Source organism: Sinohyriopsis cumingii, chromosome 1 (genome assembly GCF_028554795.1).
Source record: "Sinohyriopsis cumingii isolate HCF-2022 chromosome 1, ASM2855479v2, whole genome shotgun sequence".
NCBI classification, from domain to species: Eukaryota; Metazoa; Mollusca; class Bivalvia; order Unionida; family Unionidae; genus Sinohyriopsis; species Sinohyriopsis cumingii.
The window spans coordinates 69,016,747-69,036,995 of NC_142961.1; the positions used below are offsets into that span (position 1 = coordinate 69,016,747).

Below are 20,249 nucleotides of genomic sequence, written 5' to 3' on the forward strand. Positions count from 1 at the left end.
TCTCGTTACCAGGTTATGCAACTGACAAAACTTATTCTGGATATGGGGCTGCCGCTTATATCTCTGCGCTGGTCTCTGGTGACTGTGACCTTGTCTCCTCCGCTAATCATCATCATACTCATCTATGTCCACCTCACAAAATATCATCTTAGGGATCTCACTCAAATCATGATTTACAAACGCCACAGCCTCATCAAAACGTTTCAGTATATCCTTATTGTTAACCCTCACTGTCACAATCAACTCTGCTGTGGACAGAGGTGACGACTCTGTGACACACGGTGTGCCCAACCAAAACTCTCTCCACAGTCGCAGATAAGATAATGACGTATCTCGAACATCCATCATTTTATACTATACTGTAACCTCTAATACATTTTTACTCACATTGAGCCAAAACTTTCTTTTTTTTTGATACCTTTCATCCCATGGACCATAACCATCCGTCCGCTTAAACATACCACTGAAAAAAGTGATCTAGAACCATCCCATTTTGTGCGGTGTATGGATACAGCTATAGAAACCACCTTTCTATGCATCAAAATGACCACTTCATTAAATAAAAGTCTTCCAGGACCACCTCGTTTTATGCATCAGGGTGACCCATCCTGAAAATGTGTTCCAGAAATACCACTCAATCATCCTACTCACCTTGGGTTGTATAATTAGTACCGTTATACCAGTACCCAAAGCTATGACCGATGAAGAAATTAAGATGGCTGATTTAGTCAACCAGGACCTTCGGCATGTTATTAAATCGACAGAGTCTGCAAATTGGAAAGATTCATACAAACAAAACAAAAGTTTGGAAACATTTTTAAAGCCTCAGACATGAGCTCACGATCGTTCCAGTTACTAATCATGTTGTCCTAATATGTGACAGGAAACTAGTAATACCAAAAGAGCTACAAAACAGGGTGATAGAGCTAGCACACGAAGGCCATCAGGGCATATTCTAGACAAAACAACTTCTTCGTGAGAAAGTATGGTTTCCTAGTATTGACAAAGAGGATTTCTGTCAAAGTTGTATACCATGCCTTGCATCAACGCCAAAGCAAATGACGGAGCCACTAAAAATGACAGTTCTACCAGACAACCATTGGTGTCAAAATTAGCATGGAGTTCAGTGGCCCTCTTCCATCTGGAGTATACCTAATGGTACTTGTCGATTACTACTAAAGGTATCCAGTCGTTGAAATTATTAACTCAACAGCTGCGAATACTGTCATCCCGCAACTTGACACGGTATTTTCAATGTTCGGGATACCAGAAGTTGTAAAAACAGATAATAGACCTCCGTTCAATGGACAAGAGTTTACAATGTTCGCAGAATACATGGCATATGAAAATTACACCTTTATTGCCTCAGGCCAATGGCAATGCAGAAAGGTTTATGAGGACAATATGAACAACGATTAAAGCAGCTAATGCAGAACATAAAAGTTGGAAACAAGAACTGTACAATTTCATATGCAATTACCGAGCGATACATCATACAACAACCAACAAATATTCCGCCGAGATGCTACTTGGACGAAAAGTGAGAACTAACTCCCAAGTATGCAAATCAAATCAGACAACAAAACTAGGGAAACATATACTGACACAAAGGAAAGGATGATCAAACTCGAAAAGCGAAGTCAGATTTCAAATTTGGAGACAGTGTTCTAGCAAAGCAAAAAAAGCGAGACAAGGTGTCAACTCCATTTAACCCCAACCCGTATGAAATCATCAACAAAACATGGTCAATGATAACAGCGAGAAGAGAAGACTATCTGATCACTAGAAATTCGTAATTCTTCACGACAGTCAAGAATTCTCCCCATGTTCCACCATCGGACGACCACACATTTGGTACAATGAATCTAAAGAAATGTGGATATGCATGTGACACATATTCACATCCGACTTAACATTAAGAAGATTATCACGAGTCAGAAAACCACCCGACGACTTGAAAGATTATGTTTGTGCAAAATGCTGCAAACCTTTTAGAAGTTTTACCACATGCATATTGTAGCTATAATGTTTTATAAATGGTGTAGTATGTTGTAGCTGTAAACTGTTCCGTAGATCTAGATCTGTATATCTCATCAAATGTCAAATTAGTTAAACAATCTGAAGTTGAACCCGACCATCAGCAAAAGCCCAGAACATTATTAGGACGTGACCGTGAGAACTGTAAACCTACTTTACCCAGCTCTACGTAGACCAGTTTGTACAGTATCAGAAAATTAAAACGCTAATTGAAAATATTCATGAATTTTTACTATCTTAATTTCTGTTTATGAAATTTATTATTATCATTATGATTAGCTCGAACCAAAGTAAACCAATTTTCAATTTTGTTACGTGTATTTAATTTAACTTATATTTTATTTAATTTAATTGGTTGTAAGTTTTAAAATCTGTTTATTTTTAATTTCATTAGATGTCAAAATAATGTAGTTGTGTTACTAGGAACTTGATATTTTTTCAGAAAATAGTTTCACCTTGACTCTTCAGTTGTAAACACCTAAAGCTGACCTAGTTCTCGACCTTGATTTAGAAATTTAGTGAGAAAAGTAAACAACTTTTTACTTTTGTGTTATTCTTAGAGTAAAATGATTGGTTTTTGTCAAGGCCATACTAGGACTACATGCTTTTATACGTAAATACTTCTCGAAGGTTCCAAACAGTTGCTCTTCATCCGGGAATTTGTTTTGCGTTTCGAGTTAATGTATAATCATTGTTTATTGAGATTTTTCTCAGTCGGGGCTTTTACTTTGCACTGGTCACAAACATAGACAACGCTCGGTTCCTTTCTTATTACAATGCAGAGGAATTTTACAGATTACACAGAAAATCACTGAAATTTTATCAGAGAAATGGTTCGACGTTGTGCTTTGGGCACATACGATGCAGATTGTCGTTATTATGAACGAATTCAAGAGGACATTTTTTTTTAAAAACATTCCCAACTAAACACCAGCATGGAAGTGATACATTATTTATAATCATATTTGATATATAAATACACAGAACTGTTTTTTTTAATAATGATATTATTTATTGTGCTTGTGAAAATGTTGAATACAATTTTATGTTAGTTGTATGTTTATGTTCGAATTGTATATCATATTTGAATAATAATTTACATGCAATATAGAAAATATGTGTAAACGTGTTTTTAATTTTTGTCTTATTGTTAACTTGGTTTAAAAAAAATTAAATTGAACTATTTGAATCCTGCATCATGCTTTTACAGTGCTGATTTTATTACAATTTTCAAAATTGAGCATTATAACTGATGTCAACTTGACAAAACACCACCCTATACTTTAAAATTTAGATTTTTATCTAAATTATTTCAAAATGTTAAATTTAATTATTTTGAATACAATTTTTATAATTGAAGGTTATTAACAAATATTCTAACATTACGAAGAGTTGAAAATGTAATAAAATACTTATTATGTCTTTATTAGGTTTGACAATATAAATAACAACAAAATATGCCCTTCCATTTATTTAAATTTTGACCTGCTAACGAGAATAAAACTGGCCTCGCAAATTACTGGCTTTAGAACACCTGCAAAATGATATGACATCAATGAAGTAACATGAAACAAGTCACACTAATTTGTGAACAAAGGTAATAGCGGACGCAAATATATCCCCTGTCAGTGTGCCTGTAACGGCTTTTTCGATGTCATTGTTATTTCCCTCTTTTCAAGGGGTTAAGAGAAATGATCGTTTTACATGGATCTGATACAATTAAAATTTACTGGTTTATCAGTGACACCCGTACAAAATATTTGATCCGTCCAACTGATGATACACGTTCACGCGGAGTAAAGGACGTAAAATATTCCCCTCAATCACTCAGGCAACATTGTATGAATTTGTTTATGCATCTATTGTAATTTTAATGCTAGTTTTCCTAAACATAATTAAATTATTAATTATAGATTTAAAAAGTACTTGTTTTATTCTTCTTAGATAATTATACTTATGCGATATAAATTTAACGGGTGCAAACACAGAATAAGTTATATTTTAATTTTTTAAAAATGAAACCATACAAATTCTGATAAATAATAGGTATGCACAGCTTTGCAAGAAATTTGCTATACTGTAAAAACGTCACACATTTTATTACTCCATCTCATGAAGTCAGCTATGCTGTAACAACGTCACACATTTTATTACTCCATCTCATGAAATTAGCTATGCTGTAACAACGTCACACATTTTATTACTCCATCTCATGAAATTAGCTGTGCTGTAACAACGTCACACATTTTATCACTCTATCTCATGAAATTAGCTATGTTGTAACAACGTCACACATTTTATTACTCCATCTCATGAAATTAGCTATGCTGTAACAACGTCACACATTTTATCACTCCATCTCATGATGCAAGCTTTTACTGTAACAATGTCACACATTTTATCGCTTCATCTCATGAAATCAGGTGTACTGTAACAACGTCACACATTTTATCACTCCATCTCATGAAATTAGCTATACTGTAATAACGTCACACATTTTATCGCTCCATCTCATGAAATTATCTATACTGTAACAACATCACACATTTTATCACTCCATCTCATGATGTTATCTATACTGTAACACGTTCACACATTTTATCACTCCATCTCATGATATTTTCTATACTGGAACAACGTCACATATTTTATCACTCCGTCTCATGAAATTGGCTATATTGTAACAACGTCACACATTTTATCACTCCATCTCACGATGTTAGCTTTTACTGTAACAACGTCACACATTTTATCACTCCATCTCATGAAATTAGCAACACTGTAATAGCGTTATACAAATTCTATCACTCCATCTCATGAAATCATCTATACCGTCACATAAATTTTATCAATTCTGTTATAAAATATATCTCCTGTCAAACTCTGTCCGTATTTTTGATATTCGAGAGTGGTATTTCTTTACAAACAGGGTACAGAGGAGGAAGAGGAAGAACTTGAACGTTTACGTGGTAAGTATTGAGTAGAAGGCATTATCTCAATCATCGGTGGTAGTTTAGTTTTGTTTTTTTGGGGGGGAGGAGCAGAAATGGGGTATAATCCCCCATTTCATGGCTACTTTAACTCTTGTCCAGCAGAAAAAAAGCTTGTTTCACTTGCTCCGATTTTTATTTTTTTATTTTATTTTATTTTATTTTTTTTTATTTTTTTTTGAGAATATTAAGGAAAAAGTTCCAGATTATCATGGTTCTTGTTAAAACTGTGAGGTTTTTTCGACAAGTCAGATTATTTTTAAAGATGCGTGTCTTCTCCGTGTATTTCACTGTACTGTAGCCGAGGATGGTCTTATTCGTGTTGCTTGTTTCCTAATAACATCTGCTAATTTAGATTTTAAATTAAATTCAGAAACCTTTCATATGATATTTAAGGTGTTTTGTTAATTGCATGTTTTTGTTGAACGAGACTACGATGCAAGTAGTATGGAACATGTAACTTCTGATCTACTTAACCAGTTCTTTCTGGTTTAAACCTCTTAACTAGTTCTCATCCGCTTGAAACCAGTTTCAACCTAAACGTGTCCATCAGCTATGATTTTAGTTCTAAAAATAACATAGAGTACATTGGCTCCCTTAACCTGTACTAGTGGGTTCTGACAGGTTTAATCCCCCACCCAAAATATACGAATAATCCCTACTCAGTGGTCATTAAATGCTTTATATGCATAACCGTGGCTCAGCAATATTCATATATTTATGAGCGTAACTCATGGATTAGTGGTTGTCAATATAGAAGCCACAAACCTTGGGCCACCCGCATGCTGTAAAACACAGACGAAAAAATCTCGCCTTTATCTCCCAATTTTAGTCACTATATAATTAACTACTATAAAATATATGGAATCCGGATTTTTTTTATTAAAAAGAAAAACGTACTGCTTTATAGCTACAGGAGCTGGTTCAGTTTACTTTTTCCCAAAATAATAAATTAACATAATAATAGATCAACTAGATAATCAATAGATTAATTAATCTCTAATTATTCTTACTGCAAATAAATTTTTAACAATTGCAAAGGTCAAGCTAATTGATGTAAGAATCAACAAAATGGCATTTTCGATTTAAGGGAAATCGGTTTTTTTTCGGCTGAGGGTAAAAGACATCTTATTACGCAACTAAATATGTCAGTCAACGCAGCTTTTGCTTTTTATACCCAAACTAAATAGTTATCAACATTTTATATACTTTTTCTAAATCTATCAATGAACCAGCCACAACTACTGCTGCTGACATCACTGCTACCACCACCAATACCGCTTGTTAATCCTTTGACAACATTTAATATTTTTCGCAAATAGTTGATGCCATAACACGAATAGCTACAAAAACAATGGCCATTGTTGCACACTTGTATGACCAGCCTTACTGACCACTCACCTCATTATACTTTTTATTTTTATTTTGACTCAGAGTTAGTAATTTTCTATGTACATCTGTCTAATGGTCAGTTTATTGTGATCTTATTTGTCACGATGTAACATCTCATTTATTTTAGCTTTGTTATCTGGTTTTTTTTCTTTTATCAGTATCATGTTTCGTTCGTTTTTTTGTTCTCGCCATCATCGTCAAGATTCGTTTTCATTGCTAATACTTTTTGAATTTACGGCATTAGTAGCACGGACATAAGCACCTAATTATCTCTTTCGTCATCAGTAAACAATCTATAAACATTCCATATTCAGGTCATAGAGCTTTCTAGGTCATTTGTTTTAGTAAAATGTAGTCATATCTAATAGTGAAATCATTTCTCGCTTAGTCTATTCTTTTTTTTTTCTTTTACCAGCCTAGTGATTAAGAAAAAGTACTTCTATTATCATTATTTAGTGTTAAATGATAACCTTTTTTCGGGGGAGGGGGTAATTTCATAGAAAGTAGAATAACAATATTAACACTTACTTCATAATACAATGTTTTAGTTGTAAGTTTAATTTGAGGTTTCTGTAACTTGTACTCATCTTCACTCGACATAAAACTGTGTTTGATCAATAACTGACTGTTGAACTATTGATGAAGGGGGTTTGGGGTCAGGTGCTTTACGTGATTTGGGAATATGAATCAGGAGTAATATTGAATGATGATCGTCAGAAGGATCGGGTTCGGGTCTTTAGCTGGCTCTTCAATCGCGTAACTATAACCACCTTTCCTCGTTGTACACTATTTAAACGAATTTAAAAACAAAATACAAACAAAAAAATAAACACTTATTACAAAATTAGGCTTTGCAAAATCTAAGGATATATTGACGTAAGCATTATATATGTTGGCTGAATAACACAAGCCTACAAACAGAACTTATGAAATGAATATAGTAAATTGAACATATAACTAGTTATATAAACTTAAATTTCGTTGCAAAATAAATGGAAGGTGGTGAAAATAGATGTAGAAAATTTAAGGTTCCTAAATCGCAGGAGAAAGTAACTGAACAAAAGATAAAAGACGCGCCCACAGAAATGCTGGATAACCATGTTGGGAAACTTTCGCGTGAATTTTAAAAAAGCAAATAAAAAATGAACAATATTATGGCTAATGAGAGAACAAAGACAAAAAATGACTAAAATGATATTACATTTGTCTGCTACATTTATTACTTGATTAGTTGTTGTTATAGAATTATATTTACAAACAAAAACACCTGAAGAAAAGAACAAGTGACAGAGGACACTACAAGCATATCTCCAAAGAGTCAAATCAAGTAAATTCATTTCCAGAATTTCTGTAGATTAACGGAGTAACTAGCTAATTAACGGATTAAATATAAGTGCAGTAATAAGTAAAATAATAAAATGTATGTTTAGAAATGGTAAGCAAAAGTAACAAAGTAATTAACATTATTTACCGTAGTGTTAGAGAGAAGAATAGATTTTGTTGTTGGGAACTGTAGCATTTGAGATTAATATAAATTATATATTCATATATATATATATATATATATATATATATATATATATATATATATATATATATATATATATATATATATATATATAATCAAACCAACACAACATCAATATCTGTCCATTAAAAAGTAACAACTGCTAGTGGAGACAATGAAATCATAGCATCGATATTTAATGTCAGAACATAATTGTAAAGTCAATAACTCAGAGTAATAACTATACTTGATATAACCAACTACAATTCTACATTACGTTGATTTAATGGTATGGTATCTATAAATTCATCTACCGAATCAGACACGGTTTGTAGATTTTAAAACCTAGAAACACAATTTCCTTGATAAACTAACAATATAAAGAATTTCTGTGACGGCTGCAAATCTGCTGCGTTAAAGTTCCTGTCTATTAACATTGTTTTTCATGTTGATTTCATCTCCGACGATGTTAATAGTCCATGTGATAAATGACAAAGAAGTATACTGCAAACATATTTAATATCAAAATTAAAGATGACGACTGGAAATAATAGACAACAATGGCAATAACAGACATCTTTAAAATAAAACGATCTATTTGCAAATTAGCGTTAAAAGAATGATATACATATCTTTAGGAGGTCCTGGTGATTTTGACTTTGAATTTTAAAGGAAAGATAAAAAAGATAAAACACTACGTCAATCACTAAACAATAATTTAACTTTGAACAACAATATCGTTACAAATCTAGCAGATCTCATTGATAAATCTGAACCTTGAACAACAATCTCATTACAAATCTTGATCTCATAGATAAATCTGACGTAGAACAACAAGCTCATTACAAATCTAGCAGATCTCAAAGATAAATTTGATGTAGAACAAAAATCTTATTACAAATCTAGCAGATCTCATTGATAAATCTGATGTAGAACAGCAATCTCATTACAAATCTAGCAGATCTCATAGATAAATCTGATGTAGAACAAAAATCTTATTACAAATCTAGCAGATCTCATTGATAAATCTGATGTAGAACAGCAATCTCATTACAAATCTAGCAGATCTCATTGACAAATCTGAACCTTGAACAACAATCTCATTACAAATCTTGATCTCATAGATAAATCTGACGTAGAACAACAAGCTCATTACAAATCTAGCAGATCTCAAAGATAAATTTGATGTAGAACAAAAATCTTATTACAAATCTAGCAGATCTCATTGATAAATCTGATGTAGAACAGCAATCTCATTACAAATCTAGCAGATCTCATAGATAAATCTGATGTAGAACAAAAGTCTTATTACAAATCTAGCAGATCTCATTGATAAATCTGATGTAGAACAGCAATCTCATTACAAATCTAGCAGATCTCATAGATAAATCTGATGTAGAACAGCAATCTCATTACAAATCTAGCAGATCTCATGGACACATCTGATGTAGAACAACAATCCCATTACAAATATAGAAGATCTCATAGATAAATCTGATGTAGAACAACAATATCATTACAAATCTAGAAGATCTCATAGATAAATCTGATGTAGAACAGCAATCTCATTACAAATCTAGCAGATCTCATTGATAAATCTAATGTAGAACAGCAATCTCACTGCAAATCTAGCAGATCTCATTGATAAATCTGATGTAGAACAGCAATCTCATTACAAATCTAGCAGATCTCATAGATAAATCTGATGTAGAACAGCAATCTCATTGCAAATCTAGCAGATCTCATAGATAAATCTGATGTAGAACAACAATCTCATTTCAAATCTTGCAGATCTCATTGATAAATCTGAACCTTGAACAACAATCTCATTACAAATCTTGATCTCATAGATAAATCTGACGTAGAACAACAATCTCATTACAAATCTAGCAGATCTCATTGATAAATCTGATGTAGAACAACAATCTCATTACAAATCTAGCAGATCTCATAGATAAATCTGAACCTTGAAAAATAATCTCATTACAAATCTAGCAGATCTCATAGATAAATCTGATGTAGAACAAAAATCTCATTACAAATCTAGCAGATCTCATTGATAAATCTGATGTAGAACAGCAATTTCATTACAAATCTAGCAGATCTCATAGATAAATCTGATGTAGAACAGCAATCTCATTACAAATCTAGCAGATCTCATGGACACATCTGATGTAGAACAACATTCCCATTACAAATATAGAAGATCTCATAGATAAATCTGATGTAGAACAACAATATCATTACAAATCTAGAAGATCTCATAGATAAATCTGATGTAGAACAGCAATCTCATTACAAATCTAGCAGATCTCATAGATAAATCTGACGTTGAACAACAATCTCATTACAAATCTAGCAGATCTCATGGACAAATCTGATGTAGAACAACAATCCCATTACAAATCTAGAAGATCTCATAGATAAATCTGATGTAGCTGATGAAGGTTTTTATACGTGTTGACGCCCGAATACGTACGCGTTTCGGGGATAGCAAAATATAGAGATAAGAACGTAATAAAAAAAGACAAGATGTGGAGCAGAGTATCGTAGAAAAATCTACTAAAGATTCAAAATTGCAAAAATGTAAATTTCAGATGCTCAAGATTTCTTTGCCAAGAGATTAATCACTTTGCCAACTGCTTTACAAGTATTGCGAACTGTTAGAGTTTAATCAAGTGTATGGCCTATGTCCTTTGAAAACTGTAGTACCTTAAAATCACAATTCAAGCTGCAGAAAAAATGAAACACAAGAAGAAAGAGAACGATGGAGATATTCAAAAGTTAGATAATGAGTTTATATAAGTTGGTTGAAAAAGTTTGAAGAAAGAGTCAAAAATAGTGTTTCGCAATTACAGAGAAAGAATGACTTTGAAAAAGTCAATAGAAAGATAGAGAACGTAAAGAATAAGGTGAGCGAAAATATGATTACATTTATAAAAACTTTATAATAATGATCGTGTGGTATAAGGAAGTATTGACTTTACAGTTAAGTGAAATAATTGATACAAATAAATCAGTAATAAATAAAACATTGCCTAAAATAAGCATAGATATGGAAGTAGTAATAAAAAAAGCGCTCAAAAGGTAGATAGCTTTTCGAATTCTCAGAGATGAAAAGTCTAATGTAATCAGGATGTGCGGGGCCCAAGGCATAAAAAAATGATGAGCTGGGCCCCAATCAAACAAACTGCATTGCGGAGTTGATTTCCTGAAAGCGCGGGGCCCAAGAGTTGCCTTGTTCGCCTTGCCCTAGGGCCGGGCCTGGATGTAATAGAAACCATTTTTATAAAGAACTTCCTAATCATGATCGTGTGGTATCAGGAAGTATTGACGAATTACATAGAAAGAGGAAACAACGCAGAAGAAATTTTTAATGATATGGAAGAAGTATAACAACAGAAATAGAGAAATTAGAAAGAAAAACATGAAATTAAAAAGAAAATTTATAATGAATAGATGAAACGATTTTACATTTAAGTGAAATAATTGATACAGATAAATCAGTAATAAATAATGTCTTGCCTAAAATAAACATAGATATGGAAGTATATAGTATATTTCAATTTGTGATATTAATGAAACTTTAAATGATCATAGTTCAATACAGTTGATGATGATCTACCTGAAGGTTTTTGACGGTTTCATATTCGTTGTACACCAACAGTTTTTATTCTGGTTTAAAAAGAACCCCAAATTCCTCACCTATTTTATATTTGGGCATTACATAGGTATTCCTTGTAGGACAGCAGAATAAAAGTTTATTCATGCCTTTAAATATATTTCCTTCCCGGTTTGTTTCAGTTTGCGAGCTGTCTGTATAGATCGAAGGTATGATTGACTGAACCCACCAATATGGATTTGCAATGTATTTACCCATTTACTTATTTCATTTAAATTTTATAAATTTACGAAGAAATTTAATGTCTTGTATGGACTGGTCTTAGCTTAAAATATTCATAGGTAACAATGCTGGTGACTACATCGCTCGACTTCAGTCTGTGTGATGTATTTACACCTGATCCGACAATACTTATGACTTGTTTACGAGACGTCATGTGAAAAATATGTATACTGGACAGGGTTATTCCAGGGGCCCACCAAGATTAGAGTACACTAAATATATATTTAAACCTGGATAAATTTATGACGATAATTGATCTCTTGAATGTCTGGACTCGAAATTCAATCTACGTCGCTTTTTCTCTGGGTGATAAAATAAAGCATGAATTAATGTAAGAGTTTGTACGAGATGATATTTTATAACAACAGAGGGGACATGATGCCAGGAATGCTTAATAGAGTTGTTTTGCTGAGACTACTTCGCTGTAGATATTACAAATTTTAAAAAAAAAAAATGTCCGAGCTAGCTAACAGCCGGGAAGAGTATTCAGTCTTTATAAATGCTAGAAATTATAGCATTACTTAGTGAGATCAGACAATCGCACCGTGCTTTAGACTTCTAATCCAAAGGTGATAACATATTTTGAACATATCGCTGGTTTCCGATCTTAGTGCCGAAAGCTAGCCGCATAAAAAGCACAAAAAAATACCCAGTCAGTGATAAAGAAAAGCTTAGATCAGAAATAAAAACAAAACAAATAAATGCCGTACTGCTAATTTAAGATGGAGACGAAATTAGCACAGAATTTTGATAAAAGAAATTATGAAAAACTACATCTGCAAAATGTATGTGATGACCTCTCCTTGTAGGTGTTAGCTTGTTTCTTTCCTATGTACTTTCCACGGGAAGAGGCTTTCAGATCTTGGGTTAGCGCTTTTGCAACAATTTTTCATGGCGAATTTGAAATTAAACTAATCTGGTGAGAAGTCATGTCCTTTTATCCGATATGTTTGTGCAAAGAATAGCGAATAATTGTTTGTTTTTGTATTAAATGGAAAAGAAGAATATATTTTTCATGGCTTACGTTAGGTCTTGTTGGGACTTTGTACTTCATTGTTTATCCTAATTACCGTGAATATGTTCAAAGTATTTATAGATTTGAAGTGACGGGCCTTGGATTTATATTATGTGTTGCTGGTGTGTGAGTGGCCTAGACCAGTGACTCTGTTGTTATAAGAATTATTTTGACGAGCAGTGAGTCAGCAGCTGCGATCACAAAACCTGACGATCACAAAGCCAGGAGTTACGCTCGTAAAATTCTGACTAACACAGGGCCAGGTTTCTCTCATAAAAATGATACCACTGAGCCAAGTTTCTCTCATAAAATTTATGCGACCATTGAATCAGTTTATTTTCATAAAGATTGTATGCACACTGAACTAAGAATTACACCCTTAAACGTTGGATCCATTGAACCAGGTTTTTCTCAAAAAAAATTGACGACCACTGAGTTAGGGCTTCTCATAAAATTTGGAGTATTAAAGAGCGTGGAATATTTTATTGTAAAATTTGGGTTGTGGACAAAAGCGGTTAAAGCTATGATACTCCGATTAAACAAGCCAAGGTTAACCAATGACTTTTTTCCCAAACATTTTTTATAAAATGGAGGATGGTCACAGCTAAGTTGAAACTGGTTTATAGTAAAGAGAACTATTTAATGGATTTAATTTGGAAAGAACTGGTTAAGTGAGTCAGAAGTTACGTTTCCCTTACTAATGACGCATCTATTATGGGAGATATATGGAGAACTTCAGTACATTATGTCATATCCCCAAATATATGTCCATTAAAATTTCCAATTTGTATTAGCATTTTTTTCATTTTGTTCGTGATCCATACCATCGTTTCGTGCCTTATGTCACACAACTCGTGCACGTTCTTTTAAGAATTTTATATTTTATTTAAGCTATCTTTTTATAGAATGTTTTGATATCTTGACATTTTTTCTGGTAGTAATTCACGATTGGGTGCATATGGATTGATTGAACGTTTAATAAACACCAATATATTAATTATTGTGCTGACGTGTCGTGAAACCCTATTATATAGATAAATCTTTTAGAACAGATAAAAAAAAACAGTACGTCATAGTGTGGTTTGTTGGTAGATGCACCATACCACATCCTATGACAAAGTCTACCTTGTTTTGGAGTTTCCATGTATTATTCAGAACTAGGTCCGCGCGAAGAATTTGTTTTCTGGGAATGAGGGAGGTAGTGCTTTGGGGAACCACCAGGAGAATGAATAGCTGAGAAAACTATCAGGCTCTGCCTACTGGATACAAATTTACATATATAAAATATTATTTTATTTTATTTTTGTGCAGTGAAGTGGCGGGAGAAATGGAGGGAATACTACGGATCGGACGACAGAGATGGAGCTATAGCCTCAGATGATATAGAGAAGGTCTTGCAGGGGGAGGGGTACTGTCCCACTAGAACCCTGGTCGTGCTTATCAAACATCTGTTCACCGATCAAGGTGCTGTACACAGGAGATTACATGTAACAATTACATGCGATCAGCCGCTTACATCGAATGACGTAATGTTCTATAAACCAAGATTCCCAATTTCAAGTTTACCTTTGACTATAATAATAACTGACTGGCTCAATTAACCTAGTTTTACCTTGAATCTAATGTTAAATGCGTCTGAAGTATGTGTGGTTTTCTACAGCTACCGCGAGCGTTTTTCATGGCACTTAATGCATGATGTCCTCAGTCAACCGGGTATCCATCTTCACTCAGACTGCTATCGATGATTTTATACAGTGTGAAAATTTTCTCTACAACGTCATTTTTATTTATTTCATTCTCTGGTATTTGAGAGCAATGCCATGCGATGACTACCGAGCAGTTCATTCGGTGTCATCGCAATTCCAAACAATGTTATCAATTGTAGTGTTAAGGAAACTCATGGTAACAAAGATGCTGGTGGTGTTCAAAGAAAACCGCACATATTTTTAACTGTATTACTCTCTGGAGAGAGAGACAGACAGACAGACAGAGAGAGACAGAGAGAGAGGTATGAGAGAGAGAGAGAGAGAGAGAGAGTTCTAATAGCTATAAAAGTTAATTTGTTTACAGGTAATGAATGCTTGGATTTGGATGAATTTGTACAAATGATGGAACACCCTCCGAAGGACGCTTTTGTTTCTGGACCGGACTTTTACAAGGCGTTTGACGACCTTGATCCAGAAAGAAAAGGTTACTTGACCAGACAGCAGCTAAGAACACTGGAGGACTACGGTGACAACAAGCTGACCGAGGCAGAGATAGAAGAAATGTGGACTGAATGTGGAAGCAAAACTGAAGATAAATTCTTTTACAAAGGTGAGATCAAAATTATCTTCCTCTTTTCCTTACCATAATTTTAAAGTTTATTATTTGCACTGATATCGTTTATTAATGTTTGCAACAATATTTGATCTCGTAGAAAACGATACTCCGAGTACCGATGGCTTTATAGGCTTGACATGACACCGTATCAAATGGGCAGGCATAACCGGAGAGATACTGCGGTTTGTGGTCCATTATTTTAAGCAATACTAATATTGTGCTCAATAATTTGAAACATGCATATTTTTAAAGTTTGATTTTGATCAAAATTTGGAACAAAATTGACAAATTCATTTTTTAAAAAATCTGTTAGAAGTTACTTTTTAAGAGAATTTTACACTGAAATGATTATATGTAATGCGAATGACCAACAAGTTCTTCTCCGACTAATGTTTCATTTAACTGACATTACTTGTAGCATTAATGTAAGAACATATGCCAGATAATTCTTTTAACAAAAACCAAAAGGCGGAGAGCAGCTTGTAGGTCTATATGGGATGGGTCGGGAATCCGGGCACTTCTTCACATCCGGGCATTTTCAGTGCATAGTTACGACCACCGAGGTGAAAACGACCGCCATTGTTCTAGTGACTTTAGGAACGTGTGGGTGACATTTATACAACATTTTAAAATATGCCTAAGATTTGCAATTTATGTTATAAACGCAGTGTGGATAAATGTACATAGGTTGAAAAATATGCAACTTTTAGTACTTATTAATCAAGATTTAATAGGACAAATAAAGAATAATAATTATGGAAAAATATAAATTAATGAAAACTTTCAAAAAATAATTAGGATCACAAGTAATACCGACTGAAAATTTCAGATTTTGACATAGTTTAATTAAAGAAAAATAGGTTGCAGAAAAAGGTGTTCAATTACTTCAACAAAATATTTGTTAAAAAACAAACTTACCAGGTGTTCCACAACTTTTAAGTTTCTGTAAATATCGTGCATTAGCATCGCTATCCAGCGTCTCTTTGTAAACGTATGACATTGCAAAAATGGCCAACTGCTCTTATGATCCTTGCATTTATATTCATTTTATAAATGAAAGGTGTACAATACACAAACTATATAACAAACAGCCTTCAAACTGCCTTGACACTAATTACACATGTACGTGACACATACCACAGGAGTCTGACGTTTTATCAATAAAGTATGGTAAATCTCTGACAACATGAAATCACCTTATCGGTAATATATTCTCCTTTCCTATTGTTTTTTCCCCTTCTTCTCTCCATCATTTTCATCATCATAATAAATAGTACATCTCTCATATAAGTATCATATTTTCTTCTCCACTATTATTTTCTGTTACGAAACAAATATCAGTACAAACAACAGATAATCTTACCAGGCAACCTCTAGAAAATCAATGAAAAACAATGGATTCTAACAGAAAGGGTTTGTGACCGTAATGGTCAAAATAAAGGTTAATTTGGTGGATTGGATTCATGACATGATAGACTTATGCGTACGTCACTGTCTTTTGAATGTATATGTGTAGTTTTTCAGACTTCTTGCGATTCTGAAACGATAAAAGACGCGTGAGAAAAGTCGAATCGTGCGGAGGGTTGTGGTACGCTTGCACTCCTTGTATTCATTTATATTACTGATAAGGTGATTTCATGTTGTCCGAGATTTCGCCGTACTTTGTGAAAGACTCCCATTTCTTGTGGAACAGACTAGTTGCAGGGGAGGTAATCATTCTAGGATTACTCTGAGATGTAAAAATTGTAATATCCCTTGATATATGTTTGGCTAGCATTTTGTTAGAATTTAAATGAAACAGATTCATATTATTACAAATTCAGTCTCTTATTAGTAAGAAAGGATTATGTGGAATGCCTTTGACTTTGATGTTATTTAGATTCCTACAAACCAAGATTCACAGAATAATTACTCCAAAGTATCTCAATGTGACGTCATTGCAGTAAATCAGTTCTCAGCTCCTACATGCATACACGCAGGTCCATTGTAGTCTTAGTCCTTTCTTGTAGCTATAGGATGTTGTAGTACATTTTTAGGGGAGACTTACTATTTCTCCTACTTCCGCATAAAGGTTTACTAAACGAAGGTTCCTTAAAACCATAAAAACAAAATAAATTTTCGCTTTAGCCATATTTTATAGATTATAAACTATGTTCACAATATTTTTTCTGCACATTGCATCCATAACTTGCTCCAACTATTTTATTATGATAGTTTGCACATCATGGTCCTTAGAGGAGACCCTCCATTTGACTGAGGTGATTAATATGCATATTTTGGTAGAATAATAGAATATTAAATTGCTTTTTCTTAATTTATATTGGTGATTGTCAGTGCAGAAGAGACCGCGTCTTTGACATTAAAAATGATGATCAAGAAAACTACAAATGGCGCAAGACATAACGAAAAATCTATTATAATTTAAACTTCGTAATTTCTGGTGTTTTTTTTTTTTTCTTCTTCAGAACAGATCATTTTCGTTTAGGCATTATAGGATTGTGAACTACATATCAGATTTACTTAGCTCCGAAACTTATAGAGCTTGGCAACGTACAAAAACCAGTGCACCTCGAAAAATAAAGATCTGACAAGAAAGTGCTCCATTTAGTATGGACACTTTTTCGTTTTGCAAAAGCGCATGTTAACACATTTTTGCGAAACTTTTTACTTTGTTATAAATATAGTCAGGACATATATTAGACTGACCATAGCATGCCATCACGACAAAACAAAGTAGAGGGGCCAATTGTTGGGACCTATTTTTGTAGATGCTCGATATCGATATATATACCTTTTCGCCGAATTGGTCGCCATGGGGATAATAACCGAAATTGAATAGTAAATCGCCAGATAGGAGATGTGTTTACTTAGCGGCGATGGTGCAGAATAATTATTGGTTGTTCTCTATAATTTCGTATTTTGCATGGATTAGCTTTTTTGAAGATAAACAATTGCCACGGTTTTCCTCAATGTTTATATAGGCTTTTTAAAAAAGACTTCTATAATTACGTATTATTCAAGGAACTTTTAATTCTCTTTATTTTGATGTATGATTGATGTGTTTAACATGGGTTATAGATTATACAGCTTGGCCTAACTTCATATGTGAACATATACAAAAAATGCTAGCTCCTCTTGGTAATTTTCTCTTCCTGGACTTCAGAGGTAAATTTTTAAAAAAAGAGCCGAATATTTTTGTTACATTTTGAAAAATGTAGTAATTCATTCATTGCACGCTCAGCGCCGTCGCTAGTCAAGGTTCCGATGTTATAACAGTATCTACGCCTTGGCGTATCGAGCAGATATTTCTGCGGTTCGGGTCTGTGAATTTCATTGGATGCGGCGGCAAGCCACCGCATCCAATCAAAATTAAGTTGTTCAAATGTGAACACATTTCCTATATGATCGAGACAATGGTAGCACTAAACATGAATAAGCAATTTTCCAGTGCCGTTCCGTGTTTACACAAATACTTTTCACTCAAATACACCTGTAATGGCTTCCCTCTGGTTCATAGTCAAACTTTCGATGTTAAACGTCCAAAAGTATCCTTTTTAGGCCAATAGCCCTACCATTTTCGGCCAATGTACAATGCACAAAGCTAATGGTTATTTGGCATTACATACTAAGGGAGGCAACTCATGAAATCCAATAGATGTCGCTAGGACAAAACACCTATATATTTGTTCGATCCGCCAACTCGAAGAAAGGGTTGACGCATCGAAGAGCACTGTTTTTTCGGTTGTCATATACTTTCCGTTGAATTTATTTTTTCTGTCTGATTCAACATGTCTAAAAGCTTGAAATTAAGATTGTATTCATTGTTAAAAGTCTGACAATCGCGTTGAAAAGAAGTGTAGATGGGTTTCCCAGTCTATAAATAGTGCATGACTACGAGTAATAATTTGACATGACGTCTCAAGATGTAGTCAGAGACACGAAAAACAGGTAGACCTTGAGATGCTTTCACGTTAATAAATGTGGTAATAAACAACTATTTTTTTGCTTTGCCGATTGGATGAAATGGTTTTAATTCGCATCAATGTATTCTCCTAGGAATACGGCAGTTAAATCGTTTATCGTGTAATTAAATATTTGTGGTCATTGTATGTGTTACCGAGTGAAGTCTACACTGTACTCTCTATGTCTCTCTCTCTCTCTCTCTCTCTCTCTCTCTCTCTCTCTCTCTCTCTCTGTAGTTTAGATATATACAGCGGTCATCAGTGCTTTCGCAAAGCAAACCAGACATTTTGTTGCTTATAGCTGAGTTTTCTAGACAATGTTGCCTGTATGGTTATCCAATTCCACGCACCGGTTCAAATTAATCACTTGTCCCAAAAAGTAAAATTGTAGTTGTTATTAGATACATTGCTTGCTAATATGGATAAGCGACGTTTTTGGATTATGTGCTGGTCAGCCGATATATCATTCAACTAATTTTATATTCGTTCTTTCATAGCACAGACCTTCAGATTTGTGTGCAGTTATAAGCGTGATGAAAAGAAGTCATTTCCATTTGGTTTGACATTTCATGCAATATTTCTATCGCGTCCTCTTAGATATTTGTCTAAAGTTCCAATTCTATTCTTGCAACTTTTATGCTTGATTGTTTTCCAGACTGGATTTCCATTGTTACGTCGGAAATGATGACATTAGAGTGACGTGCTGAGACTTAGATGGAACAATTTAAATCTGATGGTCGACCATGACTTAAATCTCAAGCATCTCATTCCTTTCAAACGCTGAACTATGAACGCATATTTTCTATTGTGCTGTATAAATTGTATTAGAAAATACTAGCTACATCAATATGTGTACATTGATTTCAGATGTTAGTCTGACATATGCATTCTCCAATTTTACATACATTTATAACAATGCTGCGCAGTTTTATATTTATTCTAAGTTCTTTTCTGTTTCGAACAATAAAATATTATATATTGCTTTCTTTACATCATTTCAAAATAGTCTGATTTGTATTTGAAGCAGATTCTAAACATTTCCATTACGATAAATAACTGACAAATACCTCAGGTACAAATGTAGAAAAATCTCCTATAAGTCCTTTTAAACCCTGGATAT

The 20,249-nt window shown here is 33.6% G+C and overlaps 1 protein-coding gene across 1 annotated transcript in view; it reads left to right on the forward strand.

Moving 5' to 3' along the window:
* LOC149807072 (neo-calmodulin-like) overlaps positions 1 to 20,110 on the forward strand; it is a 30,544-nt gene extending 10,434 nt beyond the window's left edge. The window contains exons 3-6 of the mRNA XM_089933641.1: positions 4,967 to 5,006; positions 14,157 to 14,309; positions 14,916 to 15,161; positions 19,785 to 20,110. Of these exons, the coding sequence (XP_089789767.1) occupies positions 4,967 to 5,006; positions 14,157 to 14,309; positions 14,916 to 15,161; positions 19,785 to 19,828 (483 nt within the window). The 3' untranslated portion in view covers positions 19,829 to 20,110. The remainder of the gene's footprint in view (positions 1 to 4,966; positions 5,007 to 14,156; positions 14,310 to 14,915; positions 15,162 to 19,784) is intronic.
* Positions 20,111 to 20,249: the final 139 nt, after the last annotated feature.